General features: G+C 32.5%; 1 protein-coding gene across 1 annotated transcript in view; it reads right to left on the bottom strand.

Moving 5' to 3' along the window:
• The window catches only part of LOC137933032 (zinc finger and SCAN domain-containing protein 31-like), an 87,048-nt gene extending 61,687 nt beyond the window's left edge, over positions 1 to 25,361 (bottom strand). The window contains exon 1 of the mRNA XM_068776766.1: positions 25,173 to 25,361. Within this exon, the coding sequence (XP_068632867.1) occupies positions 25,173 to 25,361 (189 nt within the window). The remainder of the gene's footprint in view (positions 1 to 25,172) is intronic.
• Between the last annotated feature and the right edge of the window lie 444 nt (positions 25,362 to 25,805).

Raw genomic sequence — 25,805 nt, forward strand, 5'->3', positions numbered from 1 at the left:
TTGACTTTATAATTGCGTATAAAATAAGTAATTTGGTATAATCTTTGATTGGAAATGGAAAGTAAATCTTTGAAGCGATAAATGCATTATCATATGCTAACAATTATTGTATTATACACGCTATCCAAAAATGAAAGAAAAGATAATACATCAATAACATAAATTGTCATAAATAAAAAATAACGTAATGGTAATACAGGCTGTTTTGCCAGAAGTTATTGGCCTGCCGCATTCCAAAAGAAAAAAATAATAATTGTAACTTATATCAGAGTAATCGCTATGTGCAAAGTTATTGGTAAGATAATAGGTATAAAAGGTTAAGACTTAAAAATTTGTTAGGAATATTCATTCGTTGAATAGCGGTCAGTTAAAAAGAAATCGCTTCGCCTAGTGGCCTCTGTGTATATGGGTTCTGCATGCCATATGGCACAATCACTGTCACTTTAACTTACCAATCCTATTTGTGAAACTATCAGAAACTCTTAGACCAATATATGTATCGATCTAATTCAGTAATAATTTGAATGCATATTAAAGACTAAAATTGAGTTTCATTTAAATTGAAATCTTCAAGTATTAAGATTGTTCGCGAACCGTATATCAATAAAATGTCAAACAGAATGTAGATGTTGTTCATAACCAATAAGGCATATGTTAATGAAATTGTCATCTTTAGAAGAGGAAGCCTCATCCGGTCTATAAAGTTGAACTACACATACATTAGAATATGCTTGTTCACACGACTATTTCCGCAGCGGTTTCCGTTCAAATACCTTGTTTCGGGTTAACTACACATCGATCTTATATCTTTAACGGAATTTTACTGATACAGTTCATGAATTCGAAATTTAAATATATGCACCAGGTAACAGTTTTACGGACAGTTATATGTTTCTAGTAGCAATAACAAATTACTGAACAGATAATTAAATATCCATATTTATATATAAATTTAATTTCATTTTCTTCCGCACACTATTCAAGACATATTTAAAAAACGTATGATACAATAACGTTGATATATAACGATTTCCATCTATGTACTGAATCTTAGTACTTGAAATCTTGAAGTTTTTGTAGAAATTTTCCTACCGTCAAGTGATGGTCAATTAAGATTATACAAAATTCCATTTGAAAGGAGTTTCATTCAGTTGACGAAGCATAAAGGGGATAAACAAGTTATTAAATTATATAGGTGATGTTAATTCACACACTTGTCTTAGCCAACTATTCTTATCTTGAATAACTAGTATGACATTAAATAAATATTTCAATGTGCAAAAGTAATACGATAAAAAATTGCAATGAGAAATTTGGTTTATAATTGTCCACCGCATTTATAGTTTAAAATTGATTGCATAAAGTTAATTATAGTTAATTGTGGAATATTCATTGGGACTCGTAAAACTGCTGTTGAAAGCACAATAAAACTAAAAATCGACGCGTAGTTCAGTGTTTGTTAATTCATTGTAAAAGATATTTATGTGGAGAGTTCTTTAAAACTAATTCACATAGGCATTTTTAAAGGAACGTGAACTTTATCGCGTTAATATAGAGTGCGATATTGGTAAGTAGTAGTCAATTGGGCTGGAAGCGACATAGACACTTATTTACGACACAATAATGTTCGGCGCTAGAAGCGTGACTTAATTACGAAGGCGATTGAGAAAAATCTCACATTCGTCAATTATAACGAGAACGTATTTCCGATTTGAAATTGCTACTTTGCATCTCCTTTAAATCTTTCTGATACGGTAAAAGTAAAAGTGAATGATCTTGATTTAGAAGTTAAATAACTTGCTATCACAAAGAAATAAGTTCTGCGATTTCTTCTATCAACTTCTCCTCAACGGTATCTATCTGGACAGCCAAGTAAGCCAACAAGAGAGAACTACTAGTGAATAGTATACAGATCTAATTTAGAGCAAATAGCCTTACGAATAACCTTATACATTCACTTTTTTGAAGCTTTTATACTTATAACCAATTTCCCTGTATATGCGTGTTTATGAAAAATGGCATCCGAGTATGATAACGAATACGAAATTAAAAATAAAATGGGTAAAGTTGTACTCTAACGCATAATGGCATTTAAATTTATTACATAAAAGCACATACGAGTGCATAAGAAAAATGTCGAGAAGCGATTGAAAGAGTACTTTGATTAATTCGACTTCACATGCGTAGCCCCGCTAGGTGGCTAATGCATTTGACCTCACATCTACGGGTGTTAGCGTTTGAACTATGCTCTTAATATTCAAACACAAATCACCAAGCAAACGTTTCCCATTACCCCATCAAGCGGCAGTCACGACAAATTGTATTAACATTAAAAACAATCAATCAAACTATACCTACGCATCCGTAATGATCACTAACCATTACCGAATTTGTGAAGCGCGTTTTTAAATAATGTTTGCTAAACCTGCAATGGTTACTTAACATTGAAGCATACACTTTATTAATTTTCACCTTAGTAGTGGACGTGTGATGTATAGGCACACATCAACGATGAAACTGTTGTAACTACATATACTCATTTCACAATTAGCGAACGTTATTTGAATAAATTTGCGTCAATTTTCAATAGCACGGGCATAAATCTAATTATCATTATATTTGTGAACGGCTCTCTGTATGACAGCGTATGTAACATATTTTATAAGTCGAGTGATAATACATCAAATTTATAATGAAAGTTCGGAGCTTGTTTATCCATTTTATAGTGTGTTCATAGCCTTATTTAAATATTTACGAGATGTAATGGTGTTTTTTGTAACAAGACAAGCTTTCTACTTTACGAAAATTTTATAATATGCCATAGTTATTTAAAATATTGTACCTTCTCGTATATCAATAAATCTATAAAAATGTATAGTGTATATAATATTTGCATATATACAGGCTGTATAACCTGTATTACCTATTCATGTAACTCTATGTATATTCAATAATTTTGAATGGTTCGGTTGATATTTGCGAATTTGTGTTGTTTTTTTTTTATTTTTATTTCTTTTCAGAGAACCTAATGATACAATGAAATTGTTAAACCTTAGCTCGTGTTTTGCTTAAAAGTAGCTCAATACCAGGTCATTTGTATCATGTAACCCTAGTTAATTATTGCTGTATAAAAGTGCCACGGTGGTAGCCCAGCGGTATAGGACTACAACTTGTGATCACAGGTCGCGGGTTCGATACTCGGTATAAAGTCTTAAATAATTCATACTTTGCGTATTAATATAGAATTGACACTGCTCACAAATAAGTTTCCAGGGGATAGGCAGCAGCTTTCTTTGGATGCCGTCATACCACACTGTGATGGAGCACTGGGTTGAGCAACTGATTAGGCCGAGGTTTAATCCTTTTGGATCCAAGCGACCTAACATCTCGACAGCCAAAACCCAGTTTCCTGACAGAATTCGTCAATGCTAAGAAATTCTAAATGCTAATAGGTGATACAGTCTTTTTATCACCAAAAAAATATGCGTCATAACGACATCTTGCAACGAATTAATGTCGCTTTTTTGCAGAAAATCATCATTAATAAATTTATAATTAAAATGTTAATTTTACAAACCTAATTATTCCGCAAAAATCAATTTATCAATGACCCACAAAATTATTTATATTCTCACGGCCAATTCCTTTTTCCCATATGTCTCAATAAAACCAGATTATATTTCGTCACAATATCAACGGACATCCTGCCTATTGCTGCGGTATTAGCATAATTAATTTAATGACTCTTAAACGGAATTTGTTGATTTTTACATTTTAATGGAGGTGAATATTGGTTCGGTTACCGCAATAGGTCATTGGCCCCCGTTATGAGAACCCAGCTATGAGAACGGCTTTCGTTGCAATTTTAATGATTTCTTTGCTAAAGTTGACTTATTAACTTGCTTATGACATTACATATAAGTCAACTACACTAGACTTTATCATCTTCATCTTTAACAATTATTTTAAACTCATTAAAAAAATTTAAACTTTTTTTATCGTAGTTTAAAAGTCTTTAGTGCGTTAAGTGGTATTAAATTAATTATTATTAAGCGTAAATTGTGAAAGTCATCAAAAAATACTCGTCCGAATTTGTTGAAGGCCCATCCTATATCAGAGCGCGTCAGGCACCCTTATTGTTTTAAGTGGAAGGATACTATTATCGGGAAGATTTAATCTAGTTTTTATCAAATATAGCCGTTATAACCTTAAGGTTTTGAAATGGAGACCACGAACTGGTAGTTGATGAGGAGGACATCCACTTACAATATGGCAGAAGATGGAATTAAGACGTGATCGGAAGACGCTGGGTATAGGCCGTATTTAACCGGTTCTATCAAAAATTTCTGAGTGATTACGATGATGATTCTATCAAATTGGGTTCTATTTTTTTACATTGACGTAATATGATTAAATAAAGGTTTGTACAAGTCTTCATTTGTATAGTTCAAATGCCTTCAACTAGAATCTACAAACGTAAATTTCTAATTAGAAATGTTTCGATCGGTTACTAGCGTTAATTCGACGAACAAAGATGATTTACTGCATTCTTAGTGTAAACGGAATGTTGTTGGATTCATGCTAAAGAAACAGACCTCATATTAACGATTACTTGAATTATATTCTATTAATGACATATGTCTATTAAAAAAAAAACCTAAAAAACGTTCATCAAAAAGGGATGTTGGCTTTACAATTTTTATTGACCGCAACACAATTAGCGAGCCCATTGAGACCTTTTTTAGGCGAAGGTACAATCATCCATTCAAAAGGTAACTTTTCAAATTTGCACCGCAACATAATGGCGATTTTTATGCTATAAACGTACTGCCGCTAATGATGCGTTAGATTGTACATTTCCGGACTTTTTCCATAATACCCAGTTTTTTTGCTATATATTTTTATAGTGAGTTTTTATCTATGGCCAGGTGAATAATTTTAAATAGGTACCACGAATTCTGTTGATCGATTTGAAAATGGCAGCATATTGCAAAAATAGCCGATAGCGTATTATTCAATCAAGGTTTCGTATCATCCAGTACTTATGTCCTTACTTAAGATAGAAGATTACTGGATTTTGAGATCGATAAATTTATGTTTTATTTTAATATACCACGATAACACACTTATTTTTCTTATCGGCATATACCTATGTTGACATATGGGCAGTGAAAGTATAAAATATTTTTAAATACGGCACTGGCCACTACAAAAACTTCTCACTACTCGTAGACTGTATTTTAGAAAAGCGAGGGGTTATGGGGGCGGAGGAAAAAAGATTGTGAACGCTTTTACAAGCGTTGATGGCAGGCTTAAGCAATGGAGCGGTAGATAATCCGCCTCGTTTTGCTGCATTCATACCTAAGGCGCGGTACAGCTGTTTCGGTAGCATTATAGGGCTACAATAGAGATAACTAGTGGAAAATAAAAAGCCTCGGTTCTTAGTCAGAGAAAGGACCGGAGAGAATATGAGAAAGTCTACTATCGCAATTAAGAAGGTATAAACACGTTTTGTAAAACTATAAAACATATATTTATATTCAATATTATACGCAGCTACTTACTCCGCGTCACAAATAACAAACAACAAATTGCTTCTTAACAAACAATTATATTTTATTGCTCCCGCTTGCAATGATAACACTTTGAACATAACTCTGCAGAGCTCTAACTAACTCGCCCGGCGAGTGAACCTTATAGATGACGGCTCGATCTGTATTTGGTGCTAATAAATATTCCGCGATATTGAATAATTGGAGAATATTTTAAAATGCAACTATCCGGTATTGATTTATATATATTTCTAATGTAACTTGTTAACAGAGGCTGCTGTTGAGTTATCAATGTGTCATAGTTATTTATAGCCATTCTGGATGAAACACCGATCATTCTAGATAGAAGGGATGCTGGAATTTCCTTCGCTATTTCTTTTCTCAGCTAGTGGTAGGAATGTCATCAGATATAATCAACTGACGAAGTCAAGGTTCAGCTATTTTGGGCAACCGTAAGTCCTAATACTAAACGGATAATATCGACGAGTAAAAGCCTTATTGATGTATATCTCTTTGTAAGTCCGTCCGTCTAAGAGCTAAGCGACCTTCCGATTTAGTGAAATAGTTGTATACCGCAACTCCTCAGGAAGCCCTCGAGCATCGTTACACTAAAATGAGTGTTAAAGGAAGTGTCCTGTATCCTCCCTACTCACTCACATAATCCGCAAATACTACTTGGGCAGTAGTGTTGTTGTGAGATGAATTTAGTAAATAAGTTAATCCCAAAACGTAACAAAATTAAAATAATACTAGTTACTCCAAACAGGGGAATGATTTATTTCGTTGGATTAGGTGGACGCCAAGCTGTTTCACTTCAAGGAGTGGGCATGAGCTTCCGCCAGATGAACTGACAATTATAAAAGTGAGGTAAAAATTATGGGTTCATAAATATTATTTGAGTAGTAGAACGTCCACTAGTGAACATAAACCATTCCAATAAATTTCCAATTGGGTGAAAGCCACCTGCATTCAGCGTCTTCTAACTTAAGGTCGTCGGAAGTTGTCTATCCACCATGTGAGTGGGATCTTTCCAAAATCTTAAAGCATAAGCGTTCATCTGTTCTGCGCTATTTGACTTGCCAATGCTACTTGATTTTCATAATCCGCAAAAATAAGTATTGCAATAGACATTAAAGAACAAAGGACTGGGTGAAAAGATAAACTTAATTATTTAGATTTTTGAATTTAGCTATTATAATTAACTCCGAAATTGAATAACAAGATACTTATTTGTTAACAACTTGAAACTGAATTTATGATGTAAGTACACAACAAGCGAACGAGGCTATGGTAATAAATAAGCGATAATGAAACTTTGTGTTAAGCGCTCGCAGCGTCTGTGTAGTGGATACCTAATTTATAAGTAACGTCTGCCTTTGCAGAGCTACTGTTGTTTATTGGCTTCAATTTGGCTCACAAATTTATGTTCTACCTTAGACCTTATTAAATTTTCAAGCGGTTCATATAAAATTTAACTAAATTAAAGATGTTGCTACTTGGTTATAATTAAAATACAGTTCCAAATTACCATTTATTATTTCTTTTAACTACGCATGTAATGTCGTTACCTGTAAACAATTTTTATAAATATAAATAAACAGCGGCAAATATAAGAATAGCAACTGGTTTTAAAATACATTTCCTTGTCTTTTTGGTCGATATATGCCCACTACAAATCATAGGCGTTTCCCATAACTATCAATGGAGGTATATACCATATTTGCCACGCTTGGCATATGAGTTGGCGATCACAGTGTGTATGGTACGTAGAGGATACTGCTGCCCGTCCATTTCACTCTGTCATATCACTTTTCTGTGACCAGTGGCAATTCTTTATAATTAATGCACGAAGTGTGAATTATATAAGATTACATCCCAAGCATCAAACCCGCGACCTATGTTCGAAAGTCTCATGTAATAAATTTAAAAGATCATAAAAGAGATATCTGTAAAAAGCCTATTAAAATATGAATATTTTTAAATTATAATAAAGCTAGAAAATAGAAAAAAAATAGTTGGAGTTTTTAGTCGGGTCTTTTCAGATTAAAAAGCGTTTGTAATTCTCGTATGTTCAAGTTGAAGCATGACATTACAGTGGACTATAATAAGATTCAAGTTTCAATCAAATTTGGCTTTTATAATATTGTTCAATAATTTAATTGAATAAGCAAAGACGTAAACCATCGAATAGGAAGACATTTACAAGACAATTTAATTTTTATACTTTTTATTTTGGCCACTTTATATCTCAAATTACACTAATTTATAAAATAGTTATTAACGCTGAATTGTTATAATTCTTTTAAAAACAATTCATACTCAAACCGGAAATAAAAAGAGAAAAAAAAATAATGTCATTAAAATTTATGACACTCGTGAATCACGCGACTGTTTATTACAAATCCATTCAGTCATCTGCTTAGATAAAATGTAAATCGTGCTGATAAAAACTGTAATTAATATTATAAAGATTTAATTTAATTAATTAGAGGTCTAAAAACTACTCGAATATTATAACACGAGCATCTTAACGTCTGGTTTAATTGGTTATTTTTGTGAGTTTACGAACAATAGGTGATTATGTTCTTTTGTAGAAAGCTAGTCGCACTGCGGGGTGATCATTGTGTTTGCGCTGTTATACCATCCCGTAGGTTATCGATGAATTGTGTCTATTATCGAGATATCAATTAAATATCGATTCATGGGACTAACAAGGGCCATCTGTTTTCTGGTAATTAAATTCCTGAGAATAAACGATGGATGTGTCTGCGACGGCTGTAAAGTTTATTTTCTTATAACGCATCGATCTAATTAGTGTGTTTCGATTATTTTATTGCTATTATAAAAGCGACTAAGTAAGAAGAGTGAATTAAAGCTAATCTCTTTTGATGTACTACATAAATGTAGTTATGTTCCCGAGGCTGATTCGGCATGGGTAAGCCTCCCACTAGATAGACCAACGACATTTTTAAGGTCGTACGTGGCGTGAAGCACTAGACCGGTTATTATGGCGGTCTTTGAAAAAGACCTTTGCTTTACATTTCGCTAAAAAGAAATAAATGTATTTCGAGGACAATTTCATTACGCTTTTTAAACTTAACAAACTATATAGGATGTGGAACAGCCTTTTCGGTTTCATTTACCTCTGAACAAGTAAATGAATTTATTTATATAGTAACAGAGGCTATATTATTACATAAGTAATTTACTATAGATAAAATAAACATGAACAAGAAACAAAATGGGATGCGTACAAAATTTTTAAAATGTTAAATTTCTCTAAGAACTATAGTCAGTTGGAAACCTTAAACAATTTATGATTAGTCATAAGAGCTATGGTGTAATAAAAAACCTCTTTTTTAGATTTCTCCTCAACCCCCCTCAGCAGGTGGAATTGTGTTAAATCCATAACTTAGCTGATCTATACTCCTAAAAAGAAATATTCCTACATCACGCACAAATTAAACACTACAAATTTCAAGTTTTCTAAGCCTTATGGTTTCGTAAATATTTTGATAAGTCAGTGTATAAATGGAAATCTCTTTTGTAATATACACATTAGATACAGACATATACATAAGATCCGAGATATGGTCGCTTACGATGGGCGTCATAAGAAAGATCAAGGTTACTCAGAGAGCAATGGAGAGGGCTATGCTCGGAGTTTCGCTTCGAGATCGAATCTGAAACAAGAATCCGCAGAAGTTCTAGTGTCACCGACGTAGTTTGAAGAAATGCTCCTCTATAGTGGCAGTGAGCGGGGTACATCGCTTTTGCAACTAAAGGCCTTTGGAACCGGAAAATTCTGAAGTGTTCACCACGAACTGATAGACGGGACGTGGGTAAGCCTACCATTAGGTGGACCGATGACGCCACTGGATACGGGCAGCGAAAGATCCATCACCGTGGTGATCATTGGAGAGACATCTGCAGTGGACGTCTATTAGTTGATATTATAATGATGATAAAAGTAAAATAATATTTCTTTACAAAATTTGCATACTTTTAATCCGTAATTTACCACAGAAATATATTCTCACACATTATTTTAGCTAAAAAGTGTATTTTCTTTTACGAATATAACTGCCGTGAAGACTCCGGAATGATACAAACATCGAGCCCGTTCGTTACCCTGTTCCCATAAAAAGTAATCATAATTGTCCAATAAAAGTAATATGTGGTAAAAACTAAGCGAAGTTACCACATTATAAGAGAGCTTAGCTCATTGTTCGTACACAAAAGCGAAAGTCCATTCATTCGCGATGAGATAATTACATGTTTCACCTCATGATTGCGTCACGGAGTTTTTCCACGATTGTACGGCGACAAACCGTATTGAAAAGTGTGTTTTTATTCGCATATTGTCATGTGATTTGCCGGAAGTTGAATGGATCTGTTGAACCCTTTCTTTGAACTTTCATTTTCATTTTATGTTGTTTATATTACAACAGTTATCGCTATATTCCGCGATATAATGTAGAAACATATGAACTGTTAAGTTTCATTTACTATATTTACAAGGGATAATTGTTTATAGATATAAAAGCATTAAAGAATGAATGTAAAGCTCATTTATCTAAAAATGTTTAAATTTACACCTACTTTTAATCATCGTGTAGAAAGTGATCACTGTGAAAAATGTGACCTTTTTTATTCTAAAAGATAGGTCAATAATTTATGGTAACACAAAGTCTGCAGAGACAGTAATCCGAATTTTTAAAACATGTTTCTTACTATATTCTCTTTAGTCTTTCGTCATTGGTACAAATGAGTCATTCCTTAACGATTTTAAAACTTTTAGACCTATTTCCAAAAACCGTGAAAAAAATAATTAATTTGAGTAATTTGTACGAAGCACCAAATTCAAGAACGGCTCGATGAAATTGGCAATTTTTTGTCATATTTTCATTTTAACTCAAGGAAAGGTCTCTCCGAAAGAAAACAAAACTGAGATATTTGTAAGGAAATAGTAAACGCTTTTCTTTTCCCATACAATTCATAGACTAATTTAAAACTTCTGTCAGACAATTGTTAGAAATTAAAATTACTCAAGTTAAGAGTAAATAGATACCTTCGAAGCAAGCATGTAGCATCATAGACCTCGTCATTGCTTAACATAGAACGAGACAGAGGTCAAATAATTTTCCTATAACCAATAAAAAAATATTTAAGGCATCAAAAACGCAATGAAAAATTGTCTTAATCCGTATTATAGGTTAAGAAAAATCAATTCCTAAACTTGATTAAAGTTTCATTTCTGTTATTTATTATTGTATTAAAAAAACGGACTTCGTAAAGAAGACTTTGGAAACAGACTGGTTCCAACTAGTCTTTTTGAAAGCCTTCACGTTGGTCTGTGTCCAGCAATATACATCTTACGGCCAAAAAGATAGTGACAAAACCCTCAAAACATTCTAGGAGATTCGCGGTAGAACAACAAATCTAATACATTTCTTAGATAACTTTATAGAAATAAACACGAGGATTAAAACATACAATGCGTTAGAGCAACTAGATCGGAATACATATACGCATTTGCATTTTAAGTTTACAACATAATATTTTAAATTATTTAAGTGGACTGCATGTCGATACAAACGCTGTGTTTAGTCGCCACACGTTTACTTGTACAAGTGTGGCGAATGCTCTTTCTGCATTTGTATCTATTTATTGGAATGTATTTACGTAACTTGAAAGTAACGACGACATCTTATAATGTACACTAATATAATCTATAGGCTATTGGCGTTAAGAAAATAGTGACACATCGTAATCACTTAGCTTAGTCACACTCATAAGATATACAACCACAAGGAGGGCAGATGACCTTGGTAAAGTCACCGGAAAACGCCGTACAGGCCGCTTTCAAAATGGTCTTATAGAATATCTATGGGAGAGGACTATATCCAGCAGTGGACTTTTAAATATTTATCGATATAACCGCGAAACTGCGAGCGTTGCCCTCTCCATTGCTCTCTGGGTGACCTAGACCTGGGGTCCGTCGTAAGTGACCACGTCTGGGATTCGCATATCACCACCGGCAACACACATTGGTCAAAGACCTTAGTCTTCAAACATTACGGTATTTTGCACGAAAAGAGTTTTCGGATCCAAGCAATATATAAAACGAACTAATTAAATTTCACACCGATTGCACTCAATAATTCATCCGAAACTTTTTCTTAAATTTCTTATAAACCCATTAGAGTGTATAAGTAAAAAACCATTACTAATATAAACATTGTCCATACGTTACAGCGTCTCATTAAAGATTCATATTCATATTATAATTAAAGGCAAAATAAACTACGATCAGTAATTACTGACATGCGGCTAATTGATGAATCACGCTCGGAAATAATTTGTTTTAACTGTACACTGGATAAAATCGAAATGAAACATATAAACTGTCAAATAAAGGTAGTTACACACTATTACATTTTTTTTTCTGTAGGTTATTTGATTGTTGGAATTTACTGCCTCACAGTTTATGAAGTTGGAGTGTGAAAAGAGTTTAACTCATATTAATTATACGCAAATTATTTACAGTAAGTTCCAGAACTCCTACTGGATACGAAGCTTAGTTCATACATTTATTTAATTATCTATTTACTATTCATTCTAGATCTAAACATAGAAAAAAGCACATGAAATAGACTTACATATTTACAGTTTTCTTTTTTACCTTTAAATGAGCTTAAAGATTCGTAAATAGAAAATCTATCAAATAAAATACGCAACAGAAAAAGTTCAAACCTGATGACTTATTAATCAAAGAAAAATTAGATCTGAAGTAGGCACATATATATATCACAAAAATAAATATATACTATGCCAACTTAAACTACATTAAAATACAACAGATATATAGTATGATTAGCTATAGGTGTAAAACCTTCAAAAAGGTGAAAGTTTAGCTCTTTTATCAGTATAAGAGGTATTAGTACCAAAGCTATTTAAAATTTCTTGTGACACAAATAAACCGTTTCTTCTCAAAATATTATTTTATATAAAGTTAATTTATCTTTTCTTTACAAACAGTTAATTTCATATTCTAAAATGTTTTAAAAATTTCTAACAACATTAAATATTCCATTGGTTCGTCGGCTAAAACGATAAAAAACAACATGTCTATCAAAAATAAAAAAGATAAATAATCCAGATCTCGTCCGTCTCACTGGTTATCTATGAAAGCGTCGCAGCGATGCGAGGAGGCGTTCAGACGTGAACGATACCGAGATCACGTCGCGTACGGCTTTCGCCAACCTGACACTGCGTATGAAATAGCATAGCTTTAACTGTGTGCCGTACTTAATACACTAGGATGAATATTTAATTTCTGAACAGGCTTTTGATCTCTCATACTAATATTCAGACATTCTAGTAATTTGTTTATGTTTATCTGTGAAATATTTACCAAAAACAAATATAAATCTACTGCAACGAACTCTTTATTAAATTTCTGCTGAAAAACAAATCATCCATATATCTTTCAACATTTTACATTATTATGTATGAGAACGTGATCTACTACTCTTGTCTTGTATGGATCTTTAACATTGAAACTTTTTTTGTTACGACATTATAATTAAAAATGATACAAAACATTTTTATTGTCATTTTTAATCTATTTTTGAATTTAATATTAATGGACAAAAAATTACATGCTAACGAAAGTAATTTTTGTCACCATACATTATTTACCACCATATACTATTTTTTTTGTTACATAGGTTGATTAATGATAGATGTAAAAGCTTGAAGAATTGAAGGTATAATTGATAGTCAGCAAAACACTTTAAAACTTTTATACCTATTTCCAATCACACTGACTTGTATTTTCTATTGCAATGGGTCAGGACAATGACCTCTCGCAATACAAAATCTACAGGGACAGATAGTAAACAATAGCTAAAATTATTGTGTAGTAATTCAAAATAAGAAATCACTTTCTTTTAATATGTTGCCATAACGTTATTAATTATTTAAACCATTGATTATTGTACAATGTGTGCCATACTAAAGACATAATATTAAAGCTTTTACATCTTTAACCACAATCGCCTCTGTATAAATGTGGGATTATCATATAATAAAGGCGGAGTCCTGAACACAAATCTTTATTTTAATCTTAACAGCGTAACAATCTTTTCCATCTTAATTTCTCGTAACATCCCATCTATTTGAGGGTTAAATGTCAAGAAAAAAAATATTTTTAATCCACATTTATATCTCAGTCTAGATTCTTAGATTATTATTCTTACATTGTATAGTTGCAAACATACGTCACATACTAAACAACCCGCATTCTGCGATAAGAGCCAATAATAGTCTTTACTTTGATGCTATTCTATAAATAATTTGATGTTGTTTTTCAATTATCATAAAATCAGTGTGCGTGCTAATGAATTGCCCGTTTATACCTTATGAATACACGGTACTATGGGCTCTGCCTATACGATTTAAATACTTGGACGTTATAGTGTGTTAAAATATTTGTTCTGATACCCTGTGAATTGCATAATTTTATAGAAAGCTTGTATGTAACTGGTTATATCTACTTCATTAAAACAAAAATTAATCACCAATTAAAGGAGGGAGAGGAACCTATATACGTCAGTGGACGCAAAACTGCTTTTTGAATTCAGAAGTGATTTCATTAATATGCGACATAAACCTTGATGTCGTAATTGTCATCCTGAATAATGTAACGACCCGAACCTAAGATCCTAAGAGAGCCAGCCAGCTTAGGTCTAGATTTAGCGCTTTTAGCGGCAGAGTACTTCAAGCGAAAATCTTTTATCGACTACAAAAAAAAAACTGTTTGTAGAACATACACGTGTGCACGAAATATTCCATAATATTTTAAATGGGTGAATCTATAGCTCATTTGCTGTCAGTTTTTATATAGTAAGCCCTATCTGAAACCGATAGTTTTAGCGATATTTAATAACGTATTGACAATATAGTAAGTAAAAAGCGTTTTCAAAATTGGAAACGAATTTTAATTAATATTTTTTATTATCTGTCCCTGTAAACTTTATACTTTCAGATGTTAGTGGCCTGTCGCATTCAAACGCAAATTTCAAAATAATTTCTTTATACAGGATGATTGGAAATATGTAATAAAAGATTTAAAGAGGTGAACGTGTAGTTCATTTTTTGATAATCGCTGACGGCGTACATGACTTGATTAAAAATTATTAATATCATTAAAATACTAATGTAAAATCAAAATAAATTAATGAGAAGTATGTTAGGCTCATCACTATATACAGAATGATTAGAAATAGATGTCGTTATGTTAAAAAATATTAACGTATCTCTGCATGAAATGGATGCCCGAAAAGAATCCAATAAAACATTTTAACACTTACTAATCATCTGATTATACGAAACGAATGGAATTTACCTCACAATTAATCCAAATTTGTTCTTTACGCATGCGCAAGAAAAGGTTTCGGTATAAAACGGCAATTAGCCGCCTGTTTTAATAATAATTATCCCTGCAGGAGGCCAGTGCCACACAAGTCCTTATTACTATAAAAGTGCAAAGAACGACTCTTCCCATAAGTTACTTAAATGCAAAACGTACCTTACTAATTACACTGAAGCATTTATGTTAATTAGAGGACACGTGGAAAAGTAAAAATATACTTTATTACTTTAATGTAAGATATTTAATCAAAGAGCACACGCTAAATAATTCAACAATTACAAGAAAGTTGAAAGTTTATAAAATGTGAATTTAGTCAAACGTCGGTAAAAAGAAACACTGCTTAATACTCAAACCTTATAAATACTTATATTATTTTTATATATATATGCGGGCATATCCTCGGTTATAAATTATAATCAGAATATTTTTTCGGCACGTCGAGAATGGATTTTATAACATGACACAACATGCATAGCGGGTCAGCTAGTACTTTATAATTATAACTATTTTAATCCAATTTAACAGAATGTACCCTAGCAACTAAGTTATTCCAACGTATTCATCTTCTTATCTCTTGTCTAATTTTCAGCTTAGAAGTGTGTCTTTCTGTGTTCGAAGTTATACCATCAAGTTGTACACTACCTTTCGGTATCGTGTGAGAATACATTCAAATATAAATAGAGTTGTATTTTTACCTGAAATCATCATCATATTGTTGTTAAACTTTTTCCAAAATTATATTGAAGTGTATATTTAATCGAAATTTTTCGAATACATCGAAACAATATATACGAAAAACGAATCAAAGTAACTGATGTAGCCGGGTGGATAGACAGTTGGAAGTGGTTGCAGGCACACCTCGAACCTGCTGAAGCAGCGTAGGGCGTCCAAAGATAACGTCGATCTTGGTAAGATTATTGAAAGATGCAGACCGCTTCCAGCAGGTCTCATGGGAAACCGATAGAAGAGGCCTATATTCAAAAGTCTCACAGCTGACTTATGTTATTTACTGAATACATTATGTTTTTTTGCGCATAAACCAGACAGTAACAAAATTAAATTTTAATAACAATTGTCCTCGTAAAGATCCAGTAAAGGTATGATTTTCTTAATTACATAGATCATAATGTTTTTAAAAATTATAGACGAAACCACCTTTGTTCTCTTTGCTAATTATACAAAGGCGAAAGAAAACGTGTGAATAATATGATACGTTCACACAATTGCATTTAAAAATCGTAAAATGAAGAGATTACGACAAAATGGATTTGAATAATGTACGTGTAAATACGTACGTGTGTGTTACTGGCTTCTGGAAATTTCTATGGAAATTTCGAAAAGCATTTGCCGTTGCTAATGTTATCCCAACAAGACGATGATTAAGCATCATAAAATCCTCTATTTAAATTTAAAGAAACTTATTAACCTTTTTTACTTTAGTGCTAATTATCTCATAACTCAAAAGCCAATATTTTCAATTAGTCCAATTTATCATTAATATATTTCTACGAGGTTATTTAATATCAATGGGTTTAGCTTTTTTAGCTTTTACATTGTTTTATACTGTATCTATTCACTCTGTAATTATGTTACTTTTTTTCTCAAGAATAACTCAGGTCAATAACTTCTGGCAGTATAAAGTCTGCGTGAACAGATAGTAAACCAATATTAATATGTAGCAATCAGAATTATGAAAACGCTTTTTTCATTGTATTATGATTATTTTGAGTAATATTTCCTACACCATTGATTTTTGAATAAAGTGTACCGTACTTTTATTGATAGCAAATGAGATATACATTCACTACTTTAACGTGGCTGTCTAAAGCAGACCTGGCGGTGGACGATCGCTGCAAAAATGAAGGTAGTTGGAATGACGTGGAGCGAAGTAAAGCGCGAGGCTCAAGACCGCTGGGCATGGCGACGTACTGTGGACGCCCTCTGCCCCATCTTGGGGACATAGGAATAAATTATGACTTTAAGGCTTTTAAATCTGTGTAACCAATCATCCTATATAATAAATATCAACGCAATGTATTTATTTTTAAAATTACACCGGTTAACCTATTTAATTTGTAACGATCAACATCATAAAGAACCTTAAACGGATCTTTCGAAAATAAAGAACGCAATAAATAAAGAGTTCACTTCATTTAATAACAAAGAAACAGTTAGTGAAACGTTTTACAACATTAATATCGTTTACTTCCAAACGATTCACATTAGACAGATCGACTCAAACTCTTCGAGTTCTGAAAGCGCTGATAGAGACGGCGTAACCCCATTATAAATGGCCGTTGTCAAAATATTCCGAACAATTGTAATTAGGTTCTTGTATGGAACAAAGCCGTGGTAGAGTAATGAACGAAGCGGCGCGTGCTTCGAAAGCCACAAAAAGCTACTAGTTTGTATGGTACAATTCATAAGTGGAAGCATTTATTTTATTTACATCTCTATTTATTTTAAAATTGTTATTCCTTTTGCTAAAATACCTTGATATCTTACGAAATTTAAAAAAAAAACAAAACCTATTTGGTTATAGGAATAAGATACTTTTGATTTCAATACATTTATTTTCTTTTTATCATAGTTACATTGATCTAGAAATGTAAAGAAATAAAAAAAACGTGTTTCTAAGCAAAAAAACATGTTATTTAACCACTTTAATTTAACCACTTTATTTAACCACTTTTTTTACGGTGGCGGTTGTGTAGTTGGCATTGACTGTCGCATGCGCATTTACGAGCGGGCTGGCGGGCGGTCCACTTTCATGCACGACAACCACTGCATGTGCGGAGGTGGCTAGATATTGGTCCTTTCTTATTTAGGATGGACTTCCGCAATTTAACCACTTATTACTAAAAAAAATTAAAAGTTAAGTTAAATGACAAAGATTAGTTTTTGTTACACCAGTTGAGAGTATACACATATTTAAACTCTTGTTCGAAATATAACTAGCAACGTATTGACGGCACATAAAACAATTGTCCGTCAAGCTACAAGAGCATTCGAAGTTCTCAAGATGTTAAAAGAAGATTCTCCGAAATTGTCTTGTATTAGAAAATGATGAAGATAACAAAGGTATTCTTTATTAAAAAATAAATAGAGTCCCCATTTCGATATTTATAATCGTATAATAATAATTTTATTTAAAAAGTGTAATAATATATCTAAAAATTTTGATCACTATAAAAAAATATTAACTACTTTAATAATTTTAATGGTTACCTCGTTATATACCTTCCCGCTAACTCCTTTACCTTGGAGTATAGCGCGGTGGCGGGCTCAATGAACGACTAACGAAGTGAAATTAATTACTAATGCAGTACCACGAACGCAAATATTCTTCCAACACTAAGTATTATGGATTTTTCTTATAGCTTTATAATAATACAAATATTGCATCTTAATGCATTTTACAATAACAATCAATACTTTAATTTTTTTTAATGTCACCTATATTGACAACGTTAAGGGCATCGGAAGATGATGGATGCGTATTAGAGCGGCTCAAGTCCAGCTGTGGGCATCCAGTGGCCGAAATTACTTTTTTTGTCACACACAGAAACCATCTTATTTTCACTCTAATATCTTATTCAACATTGTCACCATCGTTTTGGTAAAAGTACGTCCACTGTTTGAAATTTATGGGGAGGATTCTACATTCATATGATGTCTTATAGCATTTTGAATATTCTATTGTTAATGTGGACAAATGACTTTATCAAGACCGTTGTAAGATGTTGGATGCAAGCCGCTTCCTGCCTGTTCTATTAGAAAACTATGGGGAAGGCGTTCGCCCAGTTGTGGACGTCTTATGGCCTAAAGGATGACGATAACTGGGTTGCTATTTCCAATTTAAGAGTACACTAGAGAGTCGAACCTCGGCTCAGTCTCTTTCTTTTTATCGGACTAAGGTAATAAGACCAATCCGCTTGAAGCATGAGTTGAAGGGGTGTTCTTTATTTAAATGTTTAAAAGGAGAGAATCTTCAATATCATATCAGCCGTAGGAACAAGTTGACAATGAGCTTCCAGATACATTTTCTAAAGTACTAGTTGGAGGTGATAAGTATACAGCATTTATTGACGAACTTAACATGGTGTCTGTTTACCTTGGATGAACGTCTTAGGCTGCGCATTTATTTGTCCGTGTTTTTAATGCCAGAACTTAAAGGCCTAGCCGGCCATCTTTACAGTCAATTGAAATTGAAAAAACTGGGTTGTGTAACTAACACGCTTTCGTTCGTCTATGGAACTCCTTATTCCTGATTCTACCACATCGAGATATCCGAGCAAATAAGAAAGAGTCCGCGTAGCGAAGGGGAGAAAAACATACACAATTTTTGGTTGTTAGGTTAGATTTAAAGAATAAGTAACTAGTTAGTGTTAAATGACAATAATAAAGCTGCCATTCACAACCTCAACATCGCAGCGGAAGCTATTTTTTATTCGCCATCGAATAAGAATTCGTTCAATTAATTCTTCAAATAACGAAGTGTATTAATAACCCGCGCGTCGAGTGCTCCGTGGGCATCGTTTGCGCGTTTTTACTTTTTTACACAACGCCATGCACCCGGCGTTGTCTGCCTAAACCAGTTGATTAAAGAGAAAGTCTGCGTTCTTGTACACCTGTATTAATGTTGATATGATCGTTTCCGGTTAACTAACGCCGTAGGTGCCATTTTTTTTATTTGGTAATTACATGAACGACATAGAAAACGCGAAAACGGCTAATTCGGAAGGTACAGAAGTAGCTTAACGACATGTTTACGAATATTAAGTAGCTTTTTTATTATACCTATTATTATACATAGGTATAATAATACAGATAATAAAAAGGCTACTTAGTTTAATTAGTACCTAGTACAATAATATTACTAGTAGTAATAGGTACATACTTCCAATGTATAATAATCTGATCTATTTGCATAAGAACATTAATAAATATTAGAAATATCACTGGATGTAAAGGTAAGCTTGTTGTACCATTCTCAAGGCTCCAAAAATTAATTTTGAGTCTCTAAATTATGTTATATTCTGCTTTGTTTATTAGTGTTAATAATGATTATTATTATCTAGGAGTAATTTAGTTTTTTGTCATAATATCTTTGCGTCGCATTACTCACTACTGAGATTTATGATCATTTTTATAAAGTTTGTAAATTCACTATGTTACGTTATCTGTGACGGTCTTCAACTGTAAGTATTGCTTCGTTGTACATGGTATAGTTAAGATCAAAGAAGCGCAAGAAGTTGCATCTTCATTTCTGTTCGTTTTTCAAATTGTCACTACTTTTCCGGGATATATTACTGCGGAAAAGTGAGTGAATACTCCGAGTTCCATCAGTATCGATGCATTAGTTTTATGACCTTTTCATAATTTGTAGGATTTGCTTCCAGCACCACATCTCAAGCGCTTCGATACGTAATCGTTCAGTTTTTAAAGTCCAATTCCCAGCCTCATATGAGCTTTTAACTTTTCTGTGGGACACGCCTTATTTGTGGCTTTGATAAACGTGAAGATCAAATATACCGCTGTTGTTTGATTATAACTTGTCGGTGCGGTTCGATTTATCTATAACTGCATCAAACAGTTCTAAGCGTATTCAAACGTTGGACAGTGTAATCTCTATAAAACCACAATAGGCTCCAGTTAGAGCCAATATTCGCTCCCTCACGTCCGTAGGTGGTTGCCAACGAGATGAGTGTTTTTGTGTCCGATCAAACAAAAACTGTATCGTAATTTTAACCGCATAATTGTGGCCCCCGCGCACCATCAACCACCGATACAGGAAGCAAATGGAACACGGAGGATATAGTAAAGAGTTTACATATCTCATTTATTAAAATAAAAAAGATTTTCGCAGTACCCAACTGAGAATCGCACATTTCTCTAAAATTGAGCCAGCTCTTTACTACAGCAACATATCGTACAAACGTCTGAATGTCTGCTGCGTATAAATGTAAAAATTTATAACAAAAATGTTAGTAACTACAATGCGAATACTATAAAACAAATTTTCATACAATAATTTAAATAAATTTATTTACGAAGCATCAAAATATGTAATGAAATTTTTATTTCTCTTATCATAGATTCAACAGTACTAATAAATTATATCATGAATTAATTTAGGTTATTTGCGACAACTCTGCGCCGCGTACTATATTTAATCTTAGGATAAAACTATTTCTTAATTAATATTAATTTGAAATATAAATAAATTTAAAAAAAATTGATATTTAAATGATAAACCTGTCATTTTGCGCTAAACAATAGCAACTAATCGTTATCATTTAGCCATGCCCCTTTATAAAGTAGATGATGGTAAAATATAAAATCGCGTGCACATTGACCAGATGAATTATAAGAATGAATACCTTAGCTATTGGTGCCAAACAGCTTACTATTTACGTATACACTACATTCTTTAGTTTAAAATGCTTATAATATATCAAGAAATTATAAAGGTAAGAAGAACAAGATGACCGTTGCGTTCTGAGTTCAGTAAAACAGAATTGTTTCGCATATTAAACATTATAGCATTCAGCGCTGCAGAAAACTATGTACTGAATGTTATAGAAATCTACAGGGTGACTCTAAACAGGTTTAAATGATCTGAAAGGGCAAAAGTGCAGGTCATGTCCTAAACCAATGATTCTGAATTCATAGGTCACCTAGAAAAAAAGAGCAGATTTTTTAAAGTAGTTTTTGCGAAAAAAAATTGTTGTAGTACAATTATTTTATTAATACAACATGAAATTGATAGACAATGACATTCAGGCTGAAGTTTAAAATTTATGTTTGTTCTTCGTAACTCGTTATAGTAACAAAATAAGGGTATTTATATTTAATCATAAAATATATATTTTTTAATAACAACTGCGCGTATAAATCGGTGAATAGTAATAGGTTTTGTAAATACTCAAATGAGTGTATAACTTATAAGCCAGCAAAAATCTTTAAGGCTTTTATACCTATTTCCAATCAACCTGTATAAAATGATCACTATGAAATATGTTAGATTAATTATTTCTTTTTATTGAAATGCGATAGATGAATAACGTCTGCCGTTACATATCCCACAGTAAGGAAAAGAAAAGAATAATTAATTTTATTACGTAATAATCCGAATTTTGAAAACGCCTTTGTTTTAGTACATTATCATCGTGTTATTTATTATTTCTGAATTATTTTTGAATAAGATGTAACATAGTTCATTTATCTCTCTCAGGTTATTACAGCTAACCAACTATCATGTATTTTTTTTTCAGCCGATTAACGCCAACTGCAAAGCGTCGACCTCCCCCAAAGACCTTCATGATGACCGGCTTAAGCTGCCCGTATCCTATAGCGCGAGGACTACCCACGCCACGTCTACCAGCTCCTACCAGCTGGTCTTCACAAGATAACCTTTCGGGCCCAACGCTTATCGGTTGCATGAGCGATATGCCACGCTTACTGTCATTTCAGACAAGCAAATCTTCGAGCTATGTCGGTGATTTTATTATATTATTAACTACATGTAGTTATTGTTGGTTACTTTATCCTGCTATATAAAATATTTGAGATTTTTTAATATCTTCTCTTATTTTACGTTAAAAATCCTTTTTGTACGAATGGATGTTTTTGTATATTCTCGGATTTGATTTGGCAGGGCATCGATACCGCCTAGACTAATACCTAATTTTTGTAGCATACCTCGAAGGCTGCCTTGGGATCTCTGGTCTATTATATAGACTTTTACCAATTGGGAAATTTACTGCCTTATTTTACTTTATATGAAAGATTTGCGTTATATTAATTTATATCAAAGCGTAAATTAAAAACAAAAACGACAGCATAGTTGAAAATATTTCTATTCTATTAATATGATGTAGGTATAATTTAAAAAGATTCCAACGTTAAAATAGATTAATCCTTACATGTATTTTAAATAAAATTTGAACATAAACTTTAAATGAATATCAATGCTTATATATATTTTAAATATCTGAATTAATAAGACAATTTAAAAGCTTAATAAATTCTTATCTGACATACTAGATTGTGATCTGCAATCTAATCGATCTCGTGGAAACTGTTTATATGTTAATTAAGTCTTTAAATTTAATATAAGCAAGATCAAACTTACAAAGATTTTAATTTTATTTCTGCAATTCATTGACGCAACTATAAACTTCTGGAAGTTAATAAATTAAACGACAACATGCAGTAATAATTTACAGATAGAGGCAGAAAGAAGAGAGCGAGAAATACGCAGGGAAATCTGTAGATGAACGAAAGTAGCGGATATAGCCCAACGTATCAGCAAGCTAAAACAACTGCTGTACATAGCTCGCAGAACAGATAGCTGCTGAGGTCATAAAGTTCTGGTGAGATGACTTCGTAAAGATCGTTAAAAGACGGTAGATGCAGGCCGCTTCCAACTGGTCCTATTGGAAATCTGTGGTGGAGGCATATGTCCAACAGTGGGCCTCCTATGACAAATCGTGATGATTCACAAAAAAATTAACATCTTAATAAGAATATAAACACGAAATTAAACTAGATACCGATTCTTAATTACAGCGCAATTAGTTTCACATATTACTGATCCAGTATAGTCATAATATTAAATACATTCAATTTAAAATATAATAAGTAATTTACAAATACTTTAATCTGTCTTCTTATTCCACAACTTCTGCATTATTCGACAAAAATATATAAAGTCAATGGTAATGGGTGTACAAGTTTTGAAGGGGTAAATGTTTAGATTATTTGCTAATAATTAATATATGGTACACTGCATCCAAAAATCAGTAGTTTTAAAAAATTACGGAATGACAATACAGTAAGAAAGATGGTTTTATTATTGAGATAAGAATTACTACACATTAAAATCAATTATTGTATACTATCTTTTCTTTTTAATTTAAAAAAAAATACAAATGGCGTCTGAACTAGGCTTGGACTATTTCTTACGTGCCAGTTCTCCCAGTGACAAAAAAAAACATTATTTTTTTTTTACACAATATATATAAGTACGGTCTGTAGTGCTTGGGCAGCGACTTAAAATAAAATAATGTAGCAACTAATATATAATTGAGTATTCCAAATTGTATTGTTAATATGTATAAATTTTAGCTGTATTTGCCCATAAGAGAAAATTGTGTAAGAAAAATTGTAAAAAATTATAAAACGTTGTCGTGCCTCGCAGCTGGGAGAAGAAAGATCCGTATCAAATAGCGGCAACCCTCTTCCAACTGTCTGCGTTTAGTTTAAGCGAAAAATAAATATTGTAAAAAAAACACTAATTAAAAAATATATATTTTAAAGCATAAAAAATATAGCAAGCATAGAATTCAGATAACTGTCTACAATATACTAAGCGTTTACGTACCTTAAAAACCTGACAATATTGTAAATAAAAACTAATAAATTATATATAAATATAATCAATTAATCACTTAAAGTACCGAATTCATTTAAAACACGATTCTTTAGAGGAAATCTTAATTTATCTGAAATTAAAATGTTCGCATAATATGTTCGGATGTACATATAATAAATTAAATTATTTCATTCTTAATGTCTTGTTGATTTGATTAATTAATGATCAATTAAAAAACATCATTTAATTATTTTGATTAATTATTTGCAAATAATTATGGTAAATCATTTTAAGTATTTATCTAAGATTATTTAAATTTAAAAGAATTGTTTACTGATATGGAAAATATTTTAAATATACTATTAACCAGGTTTTCTTCAATTTACGTTACGGTTGTGTGATGTTTTCGATTGGAAATTTATAATCAGAGTCAGAAAAGGGTAATTTTATGTCATGTAAAATTTTATTTCATATATATAAACTCTATTATTCGAATATTCTATTAAATATAGAAACCGACATGAAGCATAAATAGTTTAAGATGTTAACGTAAATATTTCTGTACGTTTAAATATTTCATCTATAGATAAATCGCGTAATAAAATTTATACGATTTTTTAGCATCTTCCTCGTAAATAATTTAACCTTTAGGTTTAAAGGAATAAGTGACTTATTTATAATAAATTATAGAATTGTTCATGGTATCATTTAATATTTTTAACAATTAAAGCAAAAGATAACATACGAAGTTATAATTTTTTTTTGTTATAATATTAGACTGCAGGAATATAAGGTTACTTACGTCATGATCCGGGACATAGGAGTACACGTGTAGCTTGTCAATTCTGATGGTGCCCTGGAAAGGGTACAGCAGAGATCCACGCTGGATTTCAGCCGAAGTCCATACGCTGACGGAAGCCTCGCGACCCCTTGCACCACCTGGCCGTAACGCAAGGCTCAACTCTTGCGGTATCAGAACTAGAGTCTCCATTATCACTGGCACATAACGTTCCTCAGCGAATAATTTACAAGCAGATTTGAAAAAAGAATACGAAAGTCCAACACGTCATGAGTAATGAATTCAGCCTTCCTCTTCCATCACTGTTAAGGACGATAAATAAATTATGACAAATAAAAATCGGGCCGGCCCGTCTTCCAGATAATACAGGCGATGTCGCCAACGAAATATCGACACTTTGATCGATGGTCCGATGAAATGACGGCTTAATTTAATTACCGTACACACGGGAATAGTTCACTTGCAATTCGTAATCAAAGTTTTGCGGATATCTGTCCAATATTTTTATCCAAGTTCATTCAACCCGTTCGGTAGTGTTCATTCAGCACACTTGGGGCGGGTACGTCACAGCGCGAACGAAGGATGCGCACGCGCTCTTCTCTGAACGTGCACTGAAGGAAGCGCTAACATTGACCT

This window comes from Battus philenor, unplaced genomic scaffold, assembly GCF_028537555.1.
Source record: "Battus philenor isolate CCGP_79_NKW_IND1 unplaced genomic scaffold, ilBatPhil1.0.hap1 SCAF_12, whole genome shotgun sequence".
Classification (NCBI taxonomy): domain Eukaryota; kingdom Metazoa; phylum Arthropoda; class Insecta; order Lepidoptera; family Papilionidae; genus Battus; species Battus philenor.